We start from the raw sequence: 27070 nt of genomic DNA, 5'->3' as shown, positions 1-27070 counted from the left end.
AAACATTGAGGGTTAAAAGACTATGAACAACATAGACAGTCTTTATACATAATTAGCATTAAAACGTTGCAGTTGTATTTGAAGCTGTTCTTTCATTTGTTGCATTGTTAGGAGAGTGCGTGATTGCTGCATCACGTGAACTCCAGTACATGATTACAGTTGAATGACTATCTGGGAGGTTGTAGCTTAAGTTGTTATTTAGATGAACAGGATTGAAGATGATTTCTCTCGATTCCACAATTTTTCTCTCTATTTCGTCACTGCAACGGAAGATGTTTGTAGATTTTTCCCAGCAGACTTTGTGACTTTGGTTATCATCATAGGATTAGCCGAGAAAAGGATATGACTTGATAATGCACTTGCTCGCTGTCTCTTATAAGTAATGTCTCTCATGTGTTCTTCCATACGCATTTCGACAGATTTGTCTGTCTGCCCGAAATAAGGAATATTGCAGTCCCATAATATACCAGGGTATTTGAGTTGATGATGACAAGGTTTTGGGTGGCTAATTAAGGAACGGATCTTTGGAAGTGGAGTGAACAAGGTTCTGATATTGTATTTTTTTAGAACCTTTGCTAATTTATGTGAAACAGTACTTATGTAAGGAATAGATATATTGCTTTTGAATCTATTTGTTTCTTCTGAGTGATGTCTAGGAGGATTAAGAAGGTGATTTTCTTGGAATATCCATTAACTTCGAAAGAAGTTTTCAGATGATTTATTTCTGTAAGCAGTTCATTTGGATCATCAAGAAGAGAACGGGCTCTATGTCCCAAGGTGGAAATTATTCAAAGCTTATGAGGAGGGAAATGATGGGACTGACTGTGCAGATATCTGTTGGTATGTGTGGGTTTTCTATATATCGATATTTTTAGTTTACCAGAAGAGCGAGTCAGTTTGACATCAAGAAAAGGCAAGGAATTATCCGTTTCAAGCTCAGCAGTAAACTCAATAGCCGACATCAAAGTATTAAGTTTACTGCTGAGCTTGAAACGGATAATTCCTTGCCTTTTCTTGATGTCAAACTGACTCGCTCTTCTGGTAAACTAAAAATATCGATATATAGAAAACCCACACATACCAACAGATATCTGCACAGTCAGGCCCATAATTTCCCTTCTCATAAGTTTGGAATAATTTCCACCTTGGGACATAGAGCCCGTTCTCTTCTTGATGATGCAAATGAACTGCTTATAGAAATAAACCATCTGAAAATTTCTTTCGAAGTTAATGGATATTCGAAGAAAATCATTAACAAATTCCTTCTTAATCCTCCTAGACATCACTCAGAAGAAACAAATAGATTCAAAAGCAATATATCTATTCCTTACATAAGTACTGTTTCACATAAATTAGCAAAAGGTCTAAAAAAATACAATATCAGAACCTTGTTCACTCCACTTCCAAAGATCCGTTCCTTAATTAGCCACCCAAAACCTTGTCATCATCAACTCAAATACCCTGGCATATTATGAAATGCAATATTCCTTATTTCGGGCAGACAGACAAATCTGTCGAAATGCGTATGGAAGAACACATGAGAGACATTACTTACAAGAGACAGCGAGCAAGTGCATTATCAAGTCATATCCTTTTCTCGGCTAATCCTAATGATGATAACCAAAGTCACAAAGTCTGCTGGGAAAAATCTACAAACATCTTCCGTTGCAGTGACGAAATAGAGAGAAAAATTGTGGAATCGAGAGAAATCATCTTCAATCCTGTTCATCTAAATAACAACTTAAGCTACAACCTCCCAGATAGTCATTCAGCTGTAATCATGTACAGGCGTTCACGTGATGCAGCAAGCACGCACTCTCCCAACAATGCAACAAATGAAAGAACAGCTTCAAATACAACTACAACGTTTTCATGCTAATTATGTATAAAAACTGTCTATGTTGTTCATAGCCTTTTAACCCTCAATGTTTAGTGTTTTTTTTTTCTTTTATAATGTCACCTGAAGAAGTCTGTTACAGGCCGAAACTAGTAGTGTCTTTATATTAAAACCTTTTTAATTAAATCTCGGTTCTAGTCATTCAATTTTTTCATAAAACTATATATATATATATATATATATATATATATATATATATATATATATATATATATATATATATATATATATATATATATATATTAATGTTCATTATTTACTCGGTAGAACTGTATATAAAAAGAGGAAATTAAATGACTTTATACCGATAATGACAAATTTATTGTTAAGATACAACTAGTTTCGTTGAAATACAACATCTTCAGGTATCATTGGCAAAGAATAAAATAAAAAATAACAGACACATGAAAAAATACATTAACATATCTAGTATAAAACAAGTATATTTAAAACGGAATGCGTGCTAGAGTTCCAACTGAAGTTGACTACGTGCGTGAGCTGGTATTAGTGCTCCAGTATTGGACAGTGGCAATGTGCGCATCAGAAATATTATAGCTAAGGCTGTTATTAATATGAGACGAATCAAGCGATATTTCTTTAGATTCAATTATTCGTCTTTCCAGTTCATTATAGCACACATGGATATTAGAGGTTTTTTGCCAGTCAACGATGTGTTGGCGGCCATCATCTGCGTTGATGGAGAAGAGAACATGGCTAGAGAGAGAGCGCTGGCTCTGGTTCTGTTGTAATAAATGTCTCTTTGATGTTCTTCTATGCGTAAAAGGATGGATTTAGCAGTCTGGCCGTAATATGGTTTGCCACAATCACACGAAATCTTATACACTCCTGGATAATGAGTAGGAAGATGTTTCATTTTAGGTCTACTTAGTATGGAGCGAAGTTTATGGAACGTAGTGAAGCAAGTTCTAATGCTGAATTTCAACATTAGAACTTGCTTCACTACGTTCCGTAAACTTCGCTCCATACTAAGTAGACCTAAAATGAAACATCTTCCTACTCAGTATTCAGGAGTCTATAAGATTTTGTGTGATTGTGGCAAAACATATTACGGCCAAACTGCTAAATCCATCCTTTTACGCATGGAAGATCATCAAAGAGACATTTCTTACAACAGAACCAGAGCCAGCGCTCTCTCTAGCCACGTTCTCTTCTCCATCAACGCAGATGATGGCCGCCAACACATCGTTGACTGGCAAAAAACCTCTAATATCCATGTGTGCTATGATGAACTGGAAAGAAGAATAATTGAATCTAAAGAAATATCGCTTGATTCGTCTCATATTAATAACATGGCTATAATATTTCTGATGCGCACATTGCCACTGTCCAATACTGAAGCACTAATACCAGCTCACGCACGTAGTCAATTTCAGTTGGAACTCTAGCACGCATTCCTTTTTAAATGTACTTGTTTTATACTAGATCTGTTAATGTGTTTTTTCATGTGTCTGTTATTTTTTATTTTATTCTTTGCCAATGATACCTGAAGAAGTTGTATCTTAACAATAAATTTGTCATTCTCGATATAAATTCATTTAATTTCCTTTATATATATATATATATATATATATATATACTGTATATATATATAGTTAGGTATGTTGGTTATTAAACTTTTCGGAAGGAAATAAAAGTTCGTTCGTAAGAAAGAATTTATATTAAAATCCTATGTAATCTCATGAGATGCGAATATGGCACATGATTAAACAAATGTTGGAGGTAAGAAAGGGATAGAAATGATGGGCTAGTCAGTTGTTTAGTTTCCTTCAGTGACTTCAAAAGTTCTCAGAATTAATTGATTTTGATACTGGCTGTGACTACCACCTTTTCCTAAAGATTCTTTTCCTCCTGTTTCCTCTTGGTTAAAGTGGTTTTGTATTTAAGCACTTTAGATTCCTTTGACATTTTCTATTTTTATTTCATTTATAAAGGGTGAAACGTTCCAAAAATTTTATATATGGTTCTTAAATTCGATTAGTAACTTCAACTCTAGAATATTTAGCTCGGTTTCGTTCCTGATTGCCGTGATGAGGTAAATTAATTTCTTGTATTCGTCGCTGAATTCGGCCACATGTATCTTCTTACCACCACCACTCAGAAAAAAAATGGCCTCGTGTCTTGGTGTGAATAGGAAACACACGACCACATCAATCATTTTAGATGTAAGGATTATGTGTAATGCTCTTCTCTTAAAAACTGTGTATGAGGGCAGATATTTCTAAAATAAGAAAGTTTCCAAATTTCTCTGCCTTATTGGATGATATTTACATATCTACGTTTTACGGTATAATTCCGACGAAATATGTTTTGAACTTTTCTATTCCCCCTTCCCTTGTGTTTTTGACTAGTGATGTTTGGATTTATACACCACATTAGAATGGAGAGGTTTCTGTTGATAAGAAACGAAAATTTGAGTACATGTATTCAGTATTTTCAAATACATTGGTGTATAATTGGTGTGCCAGCATTGTTGGCCGAGCAGTTAGCGTATCCGTTCTCCAGCCAAAAGGCTGAGGGTTCAAATCCCGCTGTGGACATGGGTATATGTGATTGTCTGTGAAAAGATTGTCTGCGATTTTCAACCGGTGTGGAGCGAGATGTCTTCAAGTGTGCCGCGAGATTTATGAAAACAAATTAATTGATAGAAATAATGTGGTAATTTGCGCATTTGTTTATTAGTGTCTAGTCTTCCATCTTCTTGTGTGTGTAAATCAACCAAAATTATGCCTATTTTTTCCAGTTCATCAAAAAAAATTAAAATAATATATTTTTAGTGTTCCTCAGAATTTTAATAATTAGTCTAGGTGTGCCGTGTTATGAGAAAGGTTGAAAATCACTGGTGTAGATGATAACGGTAGTTGAGGTTCGTTGTTGAAAGACTGAGTGGTGGAGACATAGAGCTGTAGAATAGATGCCTCCCTCGATGAGTCTTTGGACTCGGTGGCGGTATCACGTAGTAATAATAATAATGCTGTTATGGGTATTAGTGTAACTGACCTTTTAACCTTTTTTATATGCTTGAGAAAAGCAATACAATTTCCGGATTCTGCTTTTGTGTTTCCATGCACATAACGCTGAAGCTCCAAATATCTTATTAGGTACAAGCATACTCACAGACATACACACACACACACACTTTCTCTCAGTTGTTACTAGCAAAAGGGAATATTTAATCAGATCATCATCATCATACCCTTATTACATCTCTTATATGTCCTTCATTATTAAATGTATCCCTGTCTGCAAAATAAAAGTAGTGGCGCCTGTTAATTAAAGAATTCCAGTGCTGCGATGCCTGTACTTGAGATTTCTTCAATACTTATCTTGAAATGTAATGATTCTGGGAACACAATCAGCGTTTCAAATGTTAGTATATTTAGATATGTTACTGAAAGTCTGTGTATTTCGCAATATACACAGAATTAGGATAAATTTGCTCCACGTCGTGTATATAATTTTCAATGAAACACGCAAATCAAAAGTTTTTTTTTTATCTTATATTAGATTCTTGAATTTTATTTGAATGATTAGGATATATTCTAATTTAGTAATTTGGATAAGGGAATTCTGAGATGTAAATCTATTTTCTAACAGCTATTTCATTTATGAAAAGGCTGATGGCATAAGTAGAATGCAATGCATTTATATTCGCTATTTCTCTTTATTTATGAATGTCTTCTCTATTAGACATCCTGATTTCTACAATATATATATGTAAACAAAATGCACGCTATATGTTTTCATGAATGTTGGGCTCGAATGTCTGTTCCGAAATGCCAAAATATAAGATGTTATAAGTGTTATAAAAATGATTACATATACTGAATTAGCTTTAAGTACCTAGAGCACAGTTTCTATTTCTGCAATCTCAGTCATATATGTTTTTGGAAAGCAACCAAGGGTGTAACGGTGAAGAGATGATGTGGGGACCATGGATTCTGCTTCGTTGGTAGTGAAAATATTTCGCGACATATCTCTTGACTTGAATAGGCTTCCCATCCAGGATCTACAACAAAATAAGTTATTATATAAAAGTGTTGTAAATAACATGCTTTATCTCATATTGAAATAAAAATAGTCACGGATTTAAGCAAAACAAAATGATAAGATAATCAACTCACATATTTAGTAAATATTTATTTTTTATATTACATTTATTTAATGTATGAAATGCTAGAAACTTATATTTCTTAAAGTAACGAAGTTAAAAAGTTTTCAAGAATGAGCAGTACGCTCTACAGGCTTTTCTTCATGGAACTTTTTTTCAAGCTACTTCAGAATGAGTAGAATGGTTTTCACATCGGATGATCAAGTCGCATATTCACCCAAATTTATTGCAAGATGATTCCATAAATAATTTATTTATTTCAAACGTCTAATTAATTTAGTAATTCGAAATCTCTAAAATACAGCCACAAGATTATGATTTTTTTGTTATAAGAATGAGAATATAAGAAATATTTAAAAATGTATCAGTAAAACGCATGCTATCTTTTATTTTGGCATAATTATAAACATAGACAGTAATATAATCAATGCAACATCGAATGCAACAAACAAGCATTAATATCTGTTATTATCGAATGTGTTACATTTTTTCGGTTGTTTATAAATGCAATGCACATATTATATTCTAGCATTATATGCTAGAATTAGGGACAGCTTGTTATTTAAAATCAGCATTTGCAATATAATAATAATAATAATAATAATAAAAATCAGCTAACGCCTTTTTATTCCCGTATACGGGGAGTAGGCGAGGCCATTTAGCACTATCTAACTTTTGGAGACTGAGTGGGCAGTTCTATCTCCACTGGTACCATTCAGAGATAGATAGCCCAAGGCTATCACTAATTAAGCGGTACTCAGTGAAGAGAGACGGCTCAAATGTTCCGCCATCTCGTGGTCCCTAACCCTAACACAATATATTTAATGTCTGAAATGTGTAGCTCAGTGGATGTGGCGTTTGTCGACCACGGCGCTTGACGGCACGAAGGAAGACTTGGTTTCGAGTCTAGTCGGCGACTAGAGGAAATTTTTCTAAGCCTTTTTTCGACCGGTTCCCGAGTTAGTCGATCTCTGGCACGGGCAAGCAGGTTTTTCCTCCCAGAAACTCGGGTTTTTCGTCCTGTAAACTCAAGAAAATCGACCGTAGAAACCACATTATTGCAGACATTAATAATAATAATAACAATAATAATAATAACAACTCTTTTTTTTATTTCATATGTATTTATTTATTGATTGCTAAAATATTTATACATGCAATAAGCATCTTGTGTGATATTGCACCTTATAATTTTACAGAGTTCAGCACTAAGTGTGGCAATTCCTACATTGGATTTCAATTAAAAATTTTAATAATACGTTTTTGCCTTTATATTATGTATTTACAACACATGTTCTTCTAATATTAACAATGAAGATTATATAGAATTTTTTGTATAATTTTTTATTTTTTATTTTATTATTATTATTTTTAATTTTTATTTTATTATTATTATTATTTTTTTTTTTAAGTTTGAGAAAGAGTGATTATACATACAAATTTCTGCATTTGCTTATAAGGATTTCTTGTAGATGAGTGAGGCAAGTTAATACTTCGAAGTAGGTATACTTCGAAGGTTGGGTTAACTTTTCTGAAGAGAGTGGGATTTAGTCTTCACTATTTGTGTTGTTGCTACTGTTTATGTATGGTATGTTGTAGGCATTGGATGCTAGCGATTTGTGATGTGCATATTAGTATTAATGGTTTCTTAACTTTGTTGATATATTTTCCAGAGTTCGTTTTTTAATGTTCTGTAGTTATCTACGTGTTTTAACTTTCTTGGTAGTTTGTTGAATTGCGTGGGTATCTGAGTTGATCTCACAAAAGAACCGTATGAGTTGTTGAAGGGTGTGGGGATGTAGAGAGTTGTTGTAGGTCGTATTATATGATACGTGTCTCTGTTGTTTCGATAGGTGATGTTGAAGTAAATACTTATTAATGTCATGTAGTGTTCCAGGTTTTTAATGCTCAGAATTCTGTGTATGGTCATGTGCTTTTCTGATATTGGTTGTTTCGTGTAAGGCGTACACTTGACACATTTTCCTGTGTAGTGTTTCTAATTTTGTTGGGTGGCTGTTTGATGTATTTACATACACTGTTAGTCCGTATCTGAGTAGGGATTCGCAGATACCGTGATATAGGAGTTTTTTTATGTTGGGTGGAATAATGTCTTTAACTTGGAAGAGTTTAGCTGCGATGACCCGGAGTTTGGTGTGTAGGTATCCTATATGTTTTGTCCATTTAAGGTGGGAATCTATATACAGATAGAGGTATTTTGCGTGTGTTATAGGTTTGATTTCAGAACATTGGCAGGTATTTTTGTTGTTAATTCAGCGGTATGTGTGACAATGTATCGATAGTGATGCGGGGCGTATGATTCTTGGGTTGTGTATTATCAGTGTCGTTGATTAGAACTGCGTTTTCGTGGAAGTATGTTGTGATTTCGTTCAGGTCTTGTTGTGCTTTGCAGAGAGCTGAGTGAATGTCTGTGTGGATTGCTAGTAGTGCAGTGTCATCTGCGTGTTGAAATATTTGACTTCTTATGGATGTGTTATGAACATCGTTAATGTATATGTTGAATAGAGTAGGTGATAATATGGCACCTTGAGGTACACCGTGTTTTACTTATATACTCCGACTATGACATGTACCTATTTTTGTTACTTGTGTTCTGATTGAGAGGTAGTTCTTGAACCATGTATGCAGTGTTCCTCGTATACCTATTGAGTATAGTTTGATGAGTAGTATGTCATGTACAAGTGTGTCAAATGCTTTAGTTAGGTCCATCAGTATAAGGATGGCGTACTTCTTTATGTCGAGATCTTTGTTTATTGTATCGGCGATGTCTTATAATAAAGTAATGGAGCTTTTTGTTTTCTGAAAGCCGTATTGGTTTTGTGAGATGATGTTGAACTTCTGTAAATAGTTCTGTAGTCTGGTGTGTGTTATTTTTTCTAGACTTTTTGAGATGACTGGTAGTGTAGCTATTGGTCTGTAGTTCTGAGTATCGTTTCTTTTGCCGTGTTTGTGTATTGGCGTAATTACTGCAGTTTTTAGTTGTTGTGGAATAATGCCTGTGTCGAATATTATGTTCACGAGTTTCAAAAGTATTGGATTTATTTTTTCAAAGTGTGTTATAAGGTCTGTGAGTCTTATTTTGTCTATTCCTAGAGCGGTCTTTCGTTTTAGTTGTAGGATTGCTTCTTTCAGTTCCTGGTTTGTTATGGGTGGAAAATACATCGTTTGTTGTTGACATTGTGTCGGTATTTTTATGTTGATCGTTGGAAGTTTGTCTTTTTTGAGTTGTGTGATGTTGCTCGTGAAGGCATGGTTGAATGAGTTTGCTAGTTCCTCTTGGTTTGTGTCCTGACCGAAGCTTTTTGCAATAAAATCTTGTGCTGAAATTTTCTTTTTTATTAATTCATTGAGTGTAGCCATTGTTTGCTTAATGTTTTCGTTATATTCCATGAATTTTTGGAAGTAGCAGCGTCTTTTTGCCGTACGAAGTTTTGTTGTTAGTTTATTTCTTGTGTTGTTGTATATGGTTTGCAAATGTGTGTTACTGGGTGACGTTTTAAGTTTTTTTTTCCATATATTTTCTTTTACAGTAATAATATTTAGTATGTCGTCATTTATTTATAGATTGTTGTCTGTTTGTCGCTTCATTTGTGTAGGTTTTGTTGCTTTTTTGCATATTTCTGTGAACTATAGTTGAAAATTCTCGTATAATGTTACAGGATCATTTATTTTAAGTAGGGAATTCCAGTCTGTGTTTTTTTACTTGGTTTTCGACAATGCTCTTTAGTATGATCGAGTTTTGTCGACTTTTGTGGTGATGCCAGGGGGAGTAGGAAACGTAATAAAACGAAGTTGAGACAAAATAGTGATCGGCAATTTTTACGTTAATTACTGATGATGTATATGTATGGATGGGTGCCCGTATGTTGATATGATCTATACATGATTGTGTTAGTGAGTTATTGAGTATTTCTTCTCTTGTTGGGGAATTAATGGTAAGGTTTATGTTGTACTGACTTAGTATATTAAGATATGTGTTAGTGGTTGAAGAAGCGTGGTCAAGAGTATTTATCTTAATATCTGCTATTTGGATGAACCTGTGCGTTGTACGCGGTTCGATGCCGCTTAGCCATGTTTCTAACTCGTGAAGAAAACCGAGTGGATTATTATCTGGGGGTCTGTATATTGTGTTTATTGTGTATTTGATACTATTGTGGCTATTTGTGAGTTCCAAAATTAGTTTTTCCGCACGTTCGAAGTGAGTTTGTTTTTCTGTCACATTGTATTTTTCTTTGATAAATGCCACAATGCCACCTCCTCTTTTTTTTGGTCTATATAAGTTGTAGGTTTGATAATTATTTATGTTGTATGCGTTAATTTCTGTGTTGTTTATTGCATCTTCGGTCAGTGATAATAATAAATTATATTAAAATCGCCTAAAATAGAGTATTACAAGATGAATACAAATGCAAACAGAATAATCTAACAGATAAAACGATTTAGATAAAACGATTAGAATCGCAAAATAAACTATTATAGAAGCAAATTAACAACCGTTCAGAGCGACATGAAGGAAACCTGCCACGTGATCAATAAAATTCTACATAATACACACAAGTAATACACGGAATCAGATCATAACACATCAAAAGTACCCAACTAAGCTATGTCATGCTATACTAAAACTGTTAAGTAATATATTTCAAACAGGGTAAATACCTGAAACACTGAAGACTACATTAACCACTCTCATACTTAAACACGAAAAAAGAAACATTATAAGTAACTACAGAGTTGGTAATCAACCAAATTTTGGACCGCACTGTGGAATGCAAACCCTGCACATACGTAGAAAAAATTCCACATCATTCCCGAAACAGGACATGGTTTTCAACAGCATAAAGGAATAACCACACTCCTGAAATGTTTTCACTTACCTAATAAAAGCTGCTTAGATAAAAACAGAATAGATGAAAACATAAGATAGTAACAAAAGAGTTTGGCGCATTCGTACGACGTCTGCTCCTGTGGTTGAAACCATACACGGAAAACAGAAAGCACATTACACATAGAAGATCGGTAAATAGCAAAGAGCTACCTGCAAATTCTGTAGCTGTTCATCTTTATAGGATCAACGTACAGCAAACAGCTACCTGTAACATCTGGAGCTGTTCTTCCACTCATTCTGTTTAACATATCCACACAGACACACCACAATAAACGGTTTCCCGTATATGGTAATATCTTTCAATATCCAGACAACATGGACACACATTCCATTCACAACGACGCTAGCACAGTTTAACACACACATGCAACACGAAATCAATCTGATTACCAAACGGATAACTGAACAGCGCATATATATCTAAACCCTGAAAAAACCAAGTTAATGATGATAATAATAATAGTAACAATAACAATAATAGAATACCCAACGCAACCCATAGAAACTAAATGTCTCTCTCTTCTACCATCATAAAACTACAACATCACACAGGTGAAAATAACTCGTTACTTCGGAGTTCACTTCCATGCTGATAAACGTTGGAATATCCATCAAAATTTTCTACGCAACAAACTCGGGATAATAGCAAGCAAAGCAAATCGATGAAAAGACATTGCTACCACCTACAGAAAAAAAAAAAAAAAACGAATCTATGAGGCATTATCTGAAAACATTATAAGATATGCACTTACCTCATACGCATCTGCGAAGGTTGCTATGTTAAAGTCAGTGCTAAACAAAATGTTAAAACTGGTATTCTGGAAACAAAGAGATTCCACACTCCTATGAGGTGCAATGACAGAATACCAAATATTTGAGGTAAAACACGTATCCTGTTACAGAGTTATGCTAAAGCACTACTTCAGTCGAACCTACAGAATAAATAGAACAACAAATCCGATAGCACTATAGTCAACAAACTAATCACGTATGTAGAATCCGGAGATTCTACACACCTGACATGTTCAAAATGCTGCCATTCGAGAAGAGAAACCTAGGGACCTGAAAAGAATTGAAACGGGCGCTATATTGTAGCGAGATGCAAAATTAGAGAAAAATTACTTTTAAAGAAATACCATAACGAAAAATACCAAATTCCTTTCAAACACCAAAAAAAAAAAAAAAAAGGACACAAACAGGCCTGGCCATTTTCCCTTCAAAAAAAATTTAAAGCGCGCACATACAGTGTTTGTCCGTGGATGCGTTGTACTTGCGTCTACACGTTAACTAGGAAAAATGCACTTGTATATAACTTAATATACTCGTATATGCATCTGTGCATGTACTGTACATATGAACGGTTAAATAGAAACCTGTCTCGCTATGGATACTGGAAACAAAACCACCACGAAAATCTAATAATTTCCGCAAGATAGCTCAGCACAAACTTAGAGGGAGACATCCTAAACACCAATAGAAATAATAATAATAATAATAATAATAATAATAATAATAATAATAATAATAATAATAATAATAATAATAATAAATAATAAATAAATTAATTAATTAATTAAAAAAGAACGTTCTTTGTATTTTTAATTGAGCAGAAAATGTAATAATAAAGCAAAGTACCCAGTAATTTGTAAAATTGTTTTCGTGAAAAATAACATCTATTTTAACTGTATGTATGTAAATACGCTTTATAATAATAAAGTAAGATAATGATTTTGAAAATACAGTATGTTGCAAACTTATTGTGACACCTTACGTTCCATTTAAATTTCGGATCTTATCACATGCAATAAAAGGTGAAATATGCTGCGCTTTGCATTGTACTCAAGATGCCACACTCAGTTGAAATGACAGACTTCCAAACGTAGGATGATATTTGAGTTCACATCAGCGTCCTTTCCGTCTGTGACATAGCTGTGATAGTGACTTTCTGTCTGTGACCTGTCTCAGTATACCGAAATCCACTGCCGCTTATATCATTCGTAGATCGCGCTACCACAGCCTTGGCAGGCCACCAACATCCACTGAACGAGATCGAAGAGCTTTGTCTCGGAATATTCGATGATCCCTCAAGTCATCATCTGCGGACCTCACAGTCAACCTGGAAACTGCTGCAGGGACGTCTGTCAGCACGAAAACTGTCCGAAGAGACTTAGATGCCTAAGGTTATCATGGCAGAGCTGTGAAGAAGCGACATATCATCTCCTTCAACGTCAAACTACGGTTGGACTGATGTCTTTCAAACCGTCCTGGATGTAGATGATGTAAAAAGGGTTCTGTTGAGCGACGAATCACGCTTCCAAATGTTTCACTCTGTTAGTTCTGTTTCGATATGGAGATTGGCCGAGGAATGGTTCCGGCAGGACTGCATCATTCCAACTATCAAGTTTGTTGAATGCTCGGGAATAATATGCAGGTGTTCCAGACAGATCTAGCTTGGTACGTTGTTGGACAGCTCAAACGTATGATATCATATGGCTACCTAGACATACTAGACAACTTGACGCATCCCATACTGTTCAAATACTTCGGCAGTGACCTTTTCATTTGTCAGCAGGACAATGCTCCATGCCATACTGCACTGAAGATGCAAGATTAGTTTCCACAAAACAATGTTGAAATGCTGGACTGGCCGGCTCAGAGTCTAGAACTCAACACCATCAAATATCTTTAGGACGAATTAGAACGCCTAATTCACTCCAGTTCGATGTGTCTTCGTAGACTGCTAACTCGAGAGCATTACTGCAACTGGAGAGCCTGTTACATATCACTAGCCGTGTCAGAAACATTCACCTCTTAAATCTAAATCCGCATATCTAAGAGTCTGTCCTTGGGCTTTATTAATCGCCATTGCATAGTTTTCTTTGATTTCATTTTTTTTAGTTCTAAATATTTCATTTAGTAATACCTGCGGTGCAATATTTCATCCATTTTACTTTCAACACAATCAGTTATCTTAACAAAATGTAACACTGTTCATAACTACTTACAAATTTCCCATTATCATCATCATACTTACCATTGATATATTTTACAAGTTTTAAGCTAAGCCCTCCTGCTTCGCTGGTGCTTTCGTTATGGTGTATAATTGTGAGCATTATAACATTTGTTTGTAAATAACATTAAAAGTATCATCATCATGGACAATTTCGGAGCAACATAATAGGAATACCTGTTTTCAATTTAATTTTATGAAAGGGTAATCCAGATGAATTGCGCGAATTTAAAAATTTCCATGGGAAAATGAGCTTCGTATACATCCAAAGGAGTATCTACTGATTTTTAAACGCTGACAGATCCATTAACCTTATTAAAAACCAACTTGTTTATTATTGACACTGCGTCATTTCGAGGAGCGAGGATAGCTCTCTTCCTGAACCAAGCACGTGCTTCTCTCTTATATTCGCATTAGATCGGTAGACACTGCACAAGTTTTGAGAAGGAATGTGCATTAGAGTCTTCATGTAGGCGAATACGCATATTGATTTTGAGGGAAAACGTTTCTATACCATGCTATACTGACGATTTCTTAAGGTAGGCATTCACTTCCTCCGCCCTGGTTCCGCGGGATACGACGGGCAGTGTTTTTCGAAAATCACTGGCAAATTAAAACGTTATTCCACCTATCATTCGATCGTCTGATCTGATATTCCTGAGTGTTCTCAGTTGATCGCTTCAAGAGATGTTTTATGGGACAACATTGAATATTCATCCCAAGCAATCAAATAAACCTTTTCTAATAATTTCTACAAATTATTTTGTTTTGATATTGCACATAAGTGTATCATTAGTCACATTTGTAAGTAGTAATTTGAAAATGGAATAAACAATTCGACCACCGTGCAATAGAGTAGCTGCTATTACCTAGGATGCCACAGCCAGAGCGATTTTACCTTGGCTTCTCAACTTGGCTTCTCAATTTATCCAATAACAAATTTAGTAAAAATGTTTTTCAAGTACCATCTGGAGAATCCAATAAAAACACTTTACCTGATATTAAAACTGCAAAAAACTTAGGTTGATCTGAAGTTAATGAATGTTTGTGCCGACGTAATAAATTCCAAGGATCAGATCATTGAAATTGTGTGAGGATTTTCTCATGCAATTTCAATTGTACACATAAATTTCAATTGCACTCTAAATTTCAACATTTATATTTGCATTAAAAGTTCCAGACAAAACTGGATTATAAGGCACTATATAGCTATTATCTATTTCCAAAGTTCCTTGGTTATTATGTATGCTAGCAATTCGGCCCCCAAAGGGAGGAGCACGTCGATGATATCGTAGATATCCATCCTCACCTGCATGAGTTTCATTAATAAATGATCTTGAATATCTATTCGTGCACTTTCCTGACTTCATGTACGGTGAATATGGATGAATAGGTCCGCATGAACTGTGCACCACAAGTTTTGATTTGATATCACACAGTTCTTTGTCACATCGAGGAGAAGGTATCTCACACTTATAAATGGATCCAATTTCATGATTCCTGATTTGATATCTGAGCCAAATCTATATGTGCTCATATAGCAATCCCATTCATTGCAAGATATCTTCTTGGTGTAATATATCTTCCGAAAAATGATTTTTGTTGCAGTGAACCAACATTACAGCGAATGTTGTACATTTGACCTATGTAGTGGATATGGAACAGCTCTTTATCACATTGAGGAGAAGGTATATCAGCGCTTATAATGGAACCGATTTCATGACTCCTGATTTTATCTTCGAGTCAAATTAATATGCGAGCGTGTTGCCATCTCTTTTATTTTTGCAATTCTGCTTAATACATATAGCACCCCCACTCTCCAAAAATCTTGTGCTTTGTGAAGAGATTCATCAATTTCATCAGCTTACCGTGAAAAACAGTTGCAATGGGGTCATTTCTGTCATAAGTTTTAATTACAGGATAGCAGATTATCAGAAATCTCTGGCCAATTACTATTGCAGGTAATGAAAACGTCACTGCCACTGTATGCTCTATTTGCCATTGCATCCTGAGTCTTTTCGTCGAAATAACGGGGATTTTCAAGAAAGAAGTAGGCAATATTTTAATTTAGTCAAAGGTTAAAGCATTTTCATCAACCCGCAATTCATCGTGGAGATGTATATAATTTTCTACTCGAAGTTTACTTGGCTTTAAATCTATGTATGTGAGACGCTCGGACTCAATTTTAGCATATATGACAACTGAGTACTAATTGATGAGTTGACCATATCTATGAAGGATTTGAATTTTCCATCCATGCCATCATGAGATACGCGTAAAATTTCATTGCTGAAACGGTTTTTCTATTTGTTGGTTATCCACTTGCTGGATTCATTTGTGGTATATCAATGCAATATCCATCCCCTCCTCTGCAAAATAAAAGTGGATATTGGAATGCATCATAGGCTGTACGGGACTCGCATATCCGTTTCATTCTATCGTCGCGACTATGTAAGATTATGTCTGTGAGATTGAATTCTTGTCCCGTAATGACAATTGCTACGTCATTAGCTGTGGGCACATTGAATCTGACTGCATGATATCGTGTCAGTACATGGTTTGCATGTATGTCGTCTTAGTTGTTTCACATTTTTATTATATACACAAACGTTTAAGTTTGTATATATATTCGTGTATATTTACATATACACGTATATATGTGTGTGTTATGCTGATGTAACATACTTTGTAAATCAAATATAATATTTGAGTTCAACATTGTGATCTGTCTACAACGAAAACCTGCTTGTTTGTGTAGGTTTCAAACGAAAATAAATTTGTAAAGATTTATGATCATTTGGTTCTACGGAAAAGAAACCTCCAGCCAAATGGTACACTTGAACTAGCACCTTGAAAGTAGGCATGAACCCCCGTTACAACTGGCTGCTTTGCAACAAATGATGTCATTTTAAATGCGGAAAAGTAAGCTCGATTTTTTCAATAAATTGACGAGACTGTGAATGTTCCATTGTAATGAGTAATAATATTGGTTCAGGAGGAACTATGATTTCATCTAGATCACCTTTCCATTCAATCGGTACTATGATATACTACAGACATAGCATCAACCACAACTGTTGAATCAGTGGAATATCTTATATTACAATTGAAAGAGAAAAAACACCATTCCTTATTATTCCAAGAAACTTCAATTTCCCTCTGTCTCTCTGTCTCATATGTAGTTGCCGTGGCATATTCGAAATAAAAATAAAAATATTTATTTTTATACCTATGATTGGTAGTTTTTAATAGATAAACTCTATTAAAAACTCTAATAAACTTAACGAAAGACGTAATATCATAATATATAACAAAAGAAATTAATGATAATAAAATTGTAATAATATCTCGCAACAGTAATAACGAAATAATAGAAATAACTATAACAATAGAATTTAACAATATCTAAAAAATGACAGTGGACAGATATTGTTAAACTGCAGGGAAAGAGGTAAAAAAAATCACTCAGTAATCTAGAGGAGTACATCGATGAAAATGGACAAAACCATCTTTGGAAAATCCTCTATTGGTGAAAAATCATCGAAATCAGCCGATTCGTTCTCGAATTATAAGCGAACATTGAAAACGGACTTTGCTTATATATATATGTTAAAAAATACGAAGCAATTTTCTACATATATATATATATATATATATATATATATATATATATATATATATGTAATTAATTTTTTAAACTTGGGGATACTGTATATTAGGGTTACCAAGTAATTTTATAAGCTTGGTTATTTAACCCCTAATCCCAAGTATGCAAACAATAAAGTTTGCGCCTGAAACATAGTTCAAGTTTAAAGATGGTTCAACACCAGGGCAACTCATTGTAAAGGTGGGTAAATCTTTTAGTGAGATGTGCTTTACATTATGGGAAAATACCAAGAATGGTGATCAGAGCTTTACCCACCTTTACAATGAGTTTCCCTGGTGTTATACCATCTTTAGACTTGAACTACTTAATTGTTTGCATACATGGGATTAGGAGTTAAATAACCAAGCTTATAAAATTACTTTTGGTAACCATAATATATATACTCCACCCTTACCACGAGTTCCCTCAGTATGGCACTACTTGTAACAGTTGCCTCGGTGTGGCACTACTTACAAGAGTTGCCTCAGTCTTGCACTATGTGCAGGCGCAAACTTGACATACTTTCTGTTTGCTTACTTGGAAAAAAAGATTAAAACCTAGCTTATAAAATTGCTTGGTATCGTAAATATACTATATACCAAAGGTAAAAAAACTTTCTACATCTAACTCTCATCTTGAGATTTTTATTAAATGGTTCAGAGCACCTTGTGGCAACTTGTTTAGGTAAAATTCATATAATCTCTGCATTACTTCAACCTTATCATTTTTAGGTGTGGCCCCCACTGATGAAACCTCAATAAAGGTCGAAACCGGTATGGAGAGTAGCCCCTGACTTTAATGCATAGCATCATTCATCTCCGCAAGGGGATGTGCTTTGCATTAGCGGAAATCGGAGCTTACTAAACCTTTACCCCGAGTTGCCTCAGTATGGCATTACTTACATGAGTTGCCTCAGTCTTGCACTAGGTGCAGGCACAAAGTTGACATACTTGTCTGCGTACTTGGGAAAAAGGATTAAAACCTAGCTTATAAAATTGCTTATTATCTTTAATATATGTATATATATATAATCTCAGGCTCCCACTGACGAGACCTCAATAAAGGTCGAAATCGGTCTAGGTAGTAGCGGCCCTTGCCTTTAATGCATACATCTCGGCAAAGGGATGTGGTTTGCATTAGGGGGAAATACTAAAGAAAGTGATTAGACCTTAATCCACCTTTACCACGAGTTGCCTCAGACTTGCACTATGTGCATGCGGAAACTTGACTTTCTTGACTGTTTCTTTCCTTGGGAAAGAGGATTAAAACCAAGTTTAAATAATTACTTGGTATCTTTAACATACATATACAGTATATATACACACACACACACACACACACACACACACACACACACACACACACCCTCTGTCCAAAAATAAACCGAACGTTTCGAAAATAGAAGAAACTAGTGGCGCCACCTGTCGAATCCTTTTGCTGTCGAAAACGGCAACCTTCAATAGTGTTGTGTCAACTGTTTTTGACATTTGTTTCAATAGAAGCCGAGTTATAGTGCCAAAAGTGACAGTGTGTTTTGACGAACGGTAGTAAAATGATTTTTCAAATGGAGAGCTGCGATTGACTTGTGTGTTAAACTTGGTAAAAGTTTTACCGTAACCCTTCAAATGCTTCTAAAAGCATACGGGGATGAATTCTTATCCCATACTCAAGTTATCGAGTGGTTTAAGCGATTGCAAAGTGGTCGTGAGACGTTCAGGAAGACATCCAAAAACTGGACTGAGCGAACTTAACATCCAAAAAGTGAGTGATTTCATCAAAGAAAACCCAAAATCGTCCTTGAGATTGATTGAGTATGAATTGGGGATTCCAAAATCAACTGTGCACAACATTTTGACCGAGAGTTTGGGCCTTCGTAAATTGAATTCACGATATGTTTCCGACAAGTTGACCGAACACCAAAAAATGTATTGAATTTAACACTCCGAGGACCTCATTAAAACCGCTCGTAAGGACTTAGACTTCCTTGAAATGATTGCTGCTGGTGACGAATCCTGGAGTTTTTAGTATGAGCCGAAACAAAGCTCCAGAATGCTGAGTGGAGACCACCAGAAGAGGAGAAGTCAAAAGCAAAGACAATGCATTGTTTCTATGATTCCAAGGATATTATCCACAAAGAATTTGTTCCGTTTGGAGAAACCGTCAATGGTGAGTTTTATATCGTAGTTTTGAAGCGATTGAAAGCGAGAATTCGTCGCGTACGGCAAGAATATCGTGACGACCGACCTTTCGTCAAAACACACTATCACGCTTGGCACTATATCTCGGCTTCTAATGAAACAAATGCCATGCCATATACCGTTGACAAAACACTAATGAAGGTTGACTCTTTCGACAATAAAAAGATACAACAGGTGGCGCCAATAGTTTCTTCTATTTTCGAAAATTTCGGTTTCTTTTTGGAAAGAGGGTGTATGTATACACACACACACACACACACACACACACACACACACACACACACACACACACACACACACACACACACACACACACACACACACACACACACACACACACACACACACACAAATTAATGTACTCTACATTTACATTGAATCTTTTTATGCAATATAATATATTTAATTGTATATATATGTAAGTATTCTGTATGATAATAAAACAAAAAAACTATTATTACTATTATTTATTTATTTACTTGACATTTCCAGCTAAATATTAGTAGTGAACAGAAATTGTGATAGTATTGCTTGAATTGTTTATTTGTAATTATTCTGTATTTGTAATGAGGATATCAAACTTTGTTGTTGTCAAACAAAATATTACTATTATTATTATTATTATTATTATTATTAATAGACATTTTAATATTGACTGAAGTATCTACGACAAACGAAGAGGCATCCACCTACCAAATGCCACACTTCCAACAACACAAACACTGCAGTCAAACAAAACGAAGCGGTAGTATAATAATATTTACCAAACATAGACTAGAAGTAACAGAAATAAACTATAAATTAGAATACGCAGAAAACATATGCATCGAAATTAAAAACATCAAAGAGGAAAACTCCCTGATATTAAACAACAATATACAGACCACCCAACTTAAGCACCACAAAATTCCTAGAACTAAACAGATGGCTTTCAGCCACGGAAGTAGGCCTCTCAGAATACTTGACAATAATAGGAGACATTAATATAAACATTAGGAACATAAATAATAACACAGAACAATACCTAGACCTCTTATCAGCATAGTCGGAAACACAACAACCTCATCATGCGTTGATCATATAAATATAAGGGCCCCTCCAAACAGGCACACAGTAGCCGTCATAACATGCAAACTGGCAGACCATTATTTCACAGCATTGCAGTTACACACTGAACCAGAACCCATAAAAGTCACTGAGACTACAAAAGAGTATTATAGCATTCTAAACGAAACAATAGTACACGATGAAATCAGAAGAACAGACTGGATGCAGATAGCATCTTTTGATCCTTCTGAAGCTGTATATAATAATCTTAAACTTGTATTTAAAATATTTAAAAGCTGAATACAAAAGAAAACGGAATCTCCTAACAACACAGAATAGAACGGCAAAAAGAAACTATTACAGCAACAAATTTACAACAGCTCAGAATGACATAAATGAAACCTGGCACCTGATTAATGAAATGCTGGACAATATACACAGAACCACTGCCTCAGAAACAATAAAACACAGCTTTGCCTGCGACCCCAAATCCCTCAAACAGTTGGCAAACAACTTTAATCAGCACTTCGTGAACTCTGTCCAAAAGCTACAAGAAACAACCCTTCCTCACACAAACGAACATTCTCCACTAGGTCCACGAGCAACCCAGTCGATGTAGTTCCCCACAGTAACAAAAAAAGAACTATCACTGGCAATTCAACAAATTAACCCTAACAAAGGACGGGAGATAGACGGAATCAAGAAACACTCGACCAACTTACTTCCAGTTATACAAAAACTGTTAAATAAAATCTTCGAAATGGGACACATAGCTGAAACACTGAAGAGTACATTAATCATACCCATACACAAACAGGGAAAAAGAAACATTACAAGTAATTACAGACCCATCGCCACGCTGTCTGTAATCAACCAAATCATGGAGCGCATCGTGCATCAGAAACTCTGCACATACGTTGAAAATTTTCAAATCATACCCAAAACACAATATGGCTTTCAAAAAAATAAAGAAAAAGCAACACACCTGGAAGATTTCAAAGATCTACTAAACGCTGCATTGGATAAAAACAGAATAACATTAATGGTATTCATTGACCTAACGAAAGCATTTGACACACTAACACACAAAACCTTGTTAACGAAACTAACCCATATCGGAATTGGAGGTCGTCTACTCCAGTGGTTTAAAGCATACACGAAAAACAGAAAGCACACCACACGTATAGGATCAGCATACAGCAAAGAGATACATGTAACCTGTGGAGTACTGCAAGGACCTATCCTATCTCCCATTCTATTTAACATATACACGCACGACATAAGCCAACTTCCCCTAAAAAGTAAAATCTTCCAGTACGCAGACGACACGGCCATAGTATCCATTCACAACAATGCAAATATCGCTCACACAAATATGCAACACGACATCAACCAAATCACTAACTGGTTAACCGAAAACGGAATATATATAAACCCAGGAAAAACAAAGCTAATGATATTCAAAAACCTCCAAACCCTGCACATAGAAACTAAATATCTCTCTATCCAACATTCATCCTCCTATATACAAAGCGTAGAACCTAAAATCACAACCATCACACAGGTGAAAACAACACCCTATCTAGGACTCCACTTCGATGCTGATCAAAGTTGGAATAGCCATACAAACTACCTACATACTAAGCTTAGGATAACAGCAAGCAAACTATACAGATTAAAAGACATTGTGTTGTGGCTACAGCGAAAACAGTATCAAAAAAATAATCAGTTTCTCTCCCATTCCCCGTCCTTCTCGTCAACAAGATTTTAAAAATGCCATCACCATACCCTACATCCGTGGCACATCTGAAAAAATAGCCAAGATACTAAAAAAGTACAACCTACACATAGCATATAAGCCCTACTGCAAACTTGCTACCCTTATCCGTTCTACAAATGGTCAGCTCCCTCCTCTCTCGCTGCCTGGAGTTTACAAAGTACCCTGTTCCTGTAAGCTGGCGTACGTTGGACAGACAGGCAGATCAGCATCCATCCGCCTGGAGGAACACAAGTCTTACATCTGTAAACACAACTATGGCCATTCAGGCTTGGCTGCCCATGTTTTGGACACCACCCACAGAGTATCATGGAAGAAAACTACCATGCTCCATCACAGCAAATTCAAGAAAGTGAGACTTTTCTTAGCAGCAGCAGCAGCTCTCAAAAACCAACCAAATCTTAATAAATACGGTTGCATTAAGCTTCCGAAAATTTGGGAAACACTCATCAACAGAGAGCCCACCTTACATTCCAGGCCACCTACTACCGCCCTTAGAGGGCGCTCCACCTAGATAGGACTTTAGTGTCACCCACGTGGTTTGGCTTAGTATTGTAAGATTTGTGTGTGCATGTTACATTAATCTGTTTTGTAATCCCTGTAGATGTCCTAGTGACTAGGACGAAATATAAGAAGTATTAATTCTATTTTAATTCCTTTAGACTGTTGTAAAAAATCCATTAAGCCTCCAACATGATGTCCTCACAGCACTTAAGCCTCTACACACGAACCGTTAGAAAAATTAAAAACAGCGTTAAAGAGTTAACAGAAAGACAGCATAATATTATATAGACAATCGAACTAGGCAAGAACTAAATTCTTTAAAACAACATTACGAACTCCTAAACTAACAACAGTATAAAAATGATCTCCTCATAGATCTCCTAGAAATTGCTACTGAACATTTAATTTACATGGTAATTCAGATAAGACAGAATGATTAAACTGCCGCTCCCATAGAATCATAAGATATCCAGCAGGTTCATCGACTACCTCAAAAACGGAAAAGAGAAGGTTTTTTCTGACCCCCCCCTCTATTGTGGTGTGACTTACTAACAGCAAGCCAAAAGTTAACTTCATAAAAGCTAGCAGGATTAAAAAAAACAGTAGTCAAGGATTTGAACAGAAATCACAACAATAATCCAATATACAGTACTTGTGAGGGTACCTAACACCATATTATGAGAAACTATTAAAATCATATAATGAAAGTAAAAACAGAAAACAATAACAAGTTTATATGAATAAGAGACAGCAAAATATTCCTTAAAAAGACACAAGATGCAAAGCCAATCCAAATAATATCCGTAGAAAATCTCCATAGGTTGCCACATTAAAAGAAACACTGATGAATTGTAAAGAAGCGAGCAACATGCAAACATACGTGAATACAGACCACCAAGCAGATGTAATCATGTAATCATGGAATCTGACAAGTTGTGTTGCCACATTATAAACTTGAAAACAAAATGGAAACAAGTGAATAGTGAATACCCCCCCCCCAGACAAAAAAGGACTATCCATTCTTCATATCAGCATCAGGAGCTTTGAAAAATACTGGCTTATACTACAAGCTTATCTGAAGTAAGATATCTCTTATAGACAACATAGATATTTTAATACTAACAGACGTATCCACAACAAACGAAGAGGCAACTAGACTGTTGTCTCCACTAACACAACAAGCAACCCAGTCATTGTGGTTCCCCACAGTAACAAAAGAAGAACTGTCACTTGCAATTCAACAAATTAACACTAACAAAGGACCACGTATAGAACTCAGACTAAAAGACATCAGAAAACACTCAAGTAGCCTATGACTAATTCTACTAAAACTGTTAAATAAAATCTTCGTAAACGGGTCCCACACTTGAAACACTAAAGACTGAATTAATCGCTCTCATACATAAATATGGAAAAAGGAATTTTATAAGTAATTACAGACCCATCGTCACATTGTCTATAATCAACCAAATCGTATTACGTATCGCAAACTTCATATACATTGATAAATTTTGAATAATCTAAAAACAACAAAATGGCTTTTAAATAAATAAAGAAACAGAAATACTCCTGGAAATTTTCACACATCTAATAAACGCTGCGTTAGATTAAAATGCGGCGATATGTCTGTAATTACTTATATAATTTCTCTTTCCATATTTATGTATGGGAGTGATTATGTATGGGACAGAAGGAGCTGAGCTGTTCTATCTCCCATTCTGTTTAATATATATACGCATATGATATTAGCCATCTTGCCCTAAAAGTATAATCTTCCAATACGCTGACGAAATGGCCATAGTATTCAATCACAACAACGCAAACATAGCTTACAGAAATATGCAACACAACATCGATCCCATCACTACGTAGTTAACAGAAAACTGCATATGTATATAAACCTTGAAAAAACAAAGCTAATGATATTCAAAAAACCCCAGACCCTACTCATAGAAACTGATCTTTTCATTATCACACATTCATCCGCCTATACACAAAGCGCTGATCCTAAAACCACAACCATAACATAGGTGAAAACAACAGGTTATGACGGACTGCACTTCGATGATGACCAAAGTTGGAATAGCAATACAAATTATCTGCACAACAAATTCAGGATAACTCAGCAAACTATATCGATTAACTCGCCATATCCAAATCCAACTCCCACACTTCAAAAAAGTTAGACAGCGCTCATGCAGTGGTAAACAGTGGGCGTGTGTACTCGCCTCTACACGTTAACTAGAAAAAAGCAAAAAAGCATAATATATATTTTATTATTATAACATGACGAGGTGAGTAGATGCCCTCTATCAAACATATCGATAGAGGGCATCTACTCAACAACTCTCTATCTCCACCAATCTCAATCCACCGACCACAGTGAACCGCATTTTCACCAACGTCATATCTACCGCCCACCACTACCACTCGTATTTTCACTAGTATATATATATACAGGGTGTTCGGGATAAATTTGACATATTTATAATTAATTATATTTTTCCGTAAGTTACATGTATTAACACACACTTCTCTTCATTTAAAAGTTTGGACCCTTCTTCAGTCATATACAAGATGTCAGAAAGGATGGATAGCTGGAACCCACCTGAATCATGGAAGAGAATAACTTGTATCATGATGATTCGTGCCCGCCATCAAAATAAGGATATTACGACTGCTGCCCAATGCTCCCTGAATACAGTAAAAAGAATCAGGCATGAAATAGAGACTTGCAATGGTGTCTACGAGGATGTAGCAAGAAGAAAGATCCCTAGCAGACGATCTGATTGCGTTCGTACAGCAGAATTCCTCGCAAATCTGCAGGAACAGGAGTTGAAGAACCCTGGCATTGGAATTCGGGCTTTGTTCGTGGAGTTGCTAACTGTAGTCAAGCCCTGGATAACAAGGGTAGCCAATGGTAGGCCGTATGTATGGCAGCAGGATTCGGCCCCTTGCCACACCTCTGGGAAAAGTCAAAAATGGTTGTCTGAAAATTTCTACGACTTCACCAGTCCAAATGTTTGGCCTCCAAACTCCCCAGACCTTAACACCATGGATTATTTTGTATGGGGCCCAGTTGAAAACGACACCAACCGCACTTCCAGTAATACAAAAGCCCAGTTAATGGATAAAATTAAAACAGTTTTTGCGGCCCTTCCCAGGGAGACTGTAGCATCAACTTGTTCGAGGTTCCGAAGCAGAATTGAAGCTGTGATCGATGCTAATGGTGGTTATTTTGAGTAAATCTTGTTGATAGTATTGTAATTAACTCTGCCTGTAATGTTTTTTTGTCAATTCATTAAATTTAATAGATACAAAGAAGATTTTCTTTTTCCTTACGAAACTGTCAAATTTATCCCGAACATCCTGTATATATATATATATATATATCGGAGGCGAATATTCTGGGTGTACTAGGTGGGCGGTGCTCATCTACGAAATATCAGTATCACCGATATTATATTTTTTCTGAAATAAAGAGCCAAAAGGCTTCACGTCGGTGATGCAAAATTACTCAAATTAAGTGGATATTGAATCCAACATTATTTCAAATCGGAATAGAGAAACAACAAAAGTTTCGTGTCGAATATAGAAACTATAAAAGTTTTGGCGGATCTAAGTGTAAGCAAACCTTTCATGACAGGGGCAACTCGTAGTAGAGGTGGAGTAAGCTCTGTTCACTATCCTTAGTATTTCTCATAATGTAAAACACAACTCCTAACGGACTTCACCTGAATATTTGCATCTGGGTCTGGCTCCCACTGACGAGACCTCAAAAAAATACCTCAACAAAAGTCATGGGGTGAGCCTTCTCACTGAGAGGAACAATGCTGAGTCGGGCTATCTTTCAGGATCGCCTAATTTTTAGAGCCTTCTTCACAAATACAAAGGTCGAAACCGGTCTGAGTAGTGACCCCCCCATAATGTATAACATTATACTTGTCTGCTAAAAG

General features: G+C 35.6%; 1 protein-coding gene across 1 annotated transcript in view; it reads right to left on the bottom strand.

Annotated features, from left to right (window-relative positions):
• Positions 1-5758: 5758 nt before the first annotated feature.
• LOC150102940 (glutamate receptor ionotropic, NMDA 2B-like) overlaps positions 5759-27070 on the bottom strand; it is a 275940-nt gene continuing 254628 nt past the window's right edge. Inside the window, exon 16 of the mRNA XM_090398014.1 lies at positions 5759-5924. Coding sequence (XP_090254140.1) covers positions 5759-5924 — 166 coding nt within the window. The remainder of the gene's footprint in view (positions 5925-27070) is intronic.

Source organism: Typopeltis vanoorti, chromosome 9 (genome assembly GCF_054136105.1).
Source record: "Typopeltis vanoorti isolate ZY-2024b chromosome 9, IOZ_Tvanoo_1.0, whole genome shotgun sequence".
Taxonomy (NCBI): domain Eukaryota; kingdom Metazoa; phylum Arthropoda; class Arachnida; order Uropygi; family Thelyphonidae; genus Typopeltis; species Typopeltis vanoorti.
This window is presented reverse-complemented; position numbering and strand designations above follow the sequence as displayed.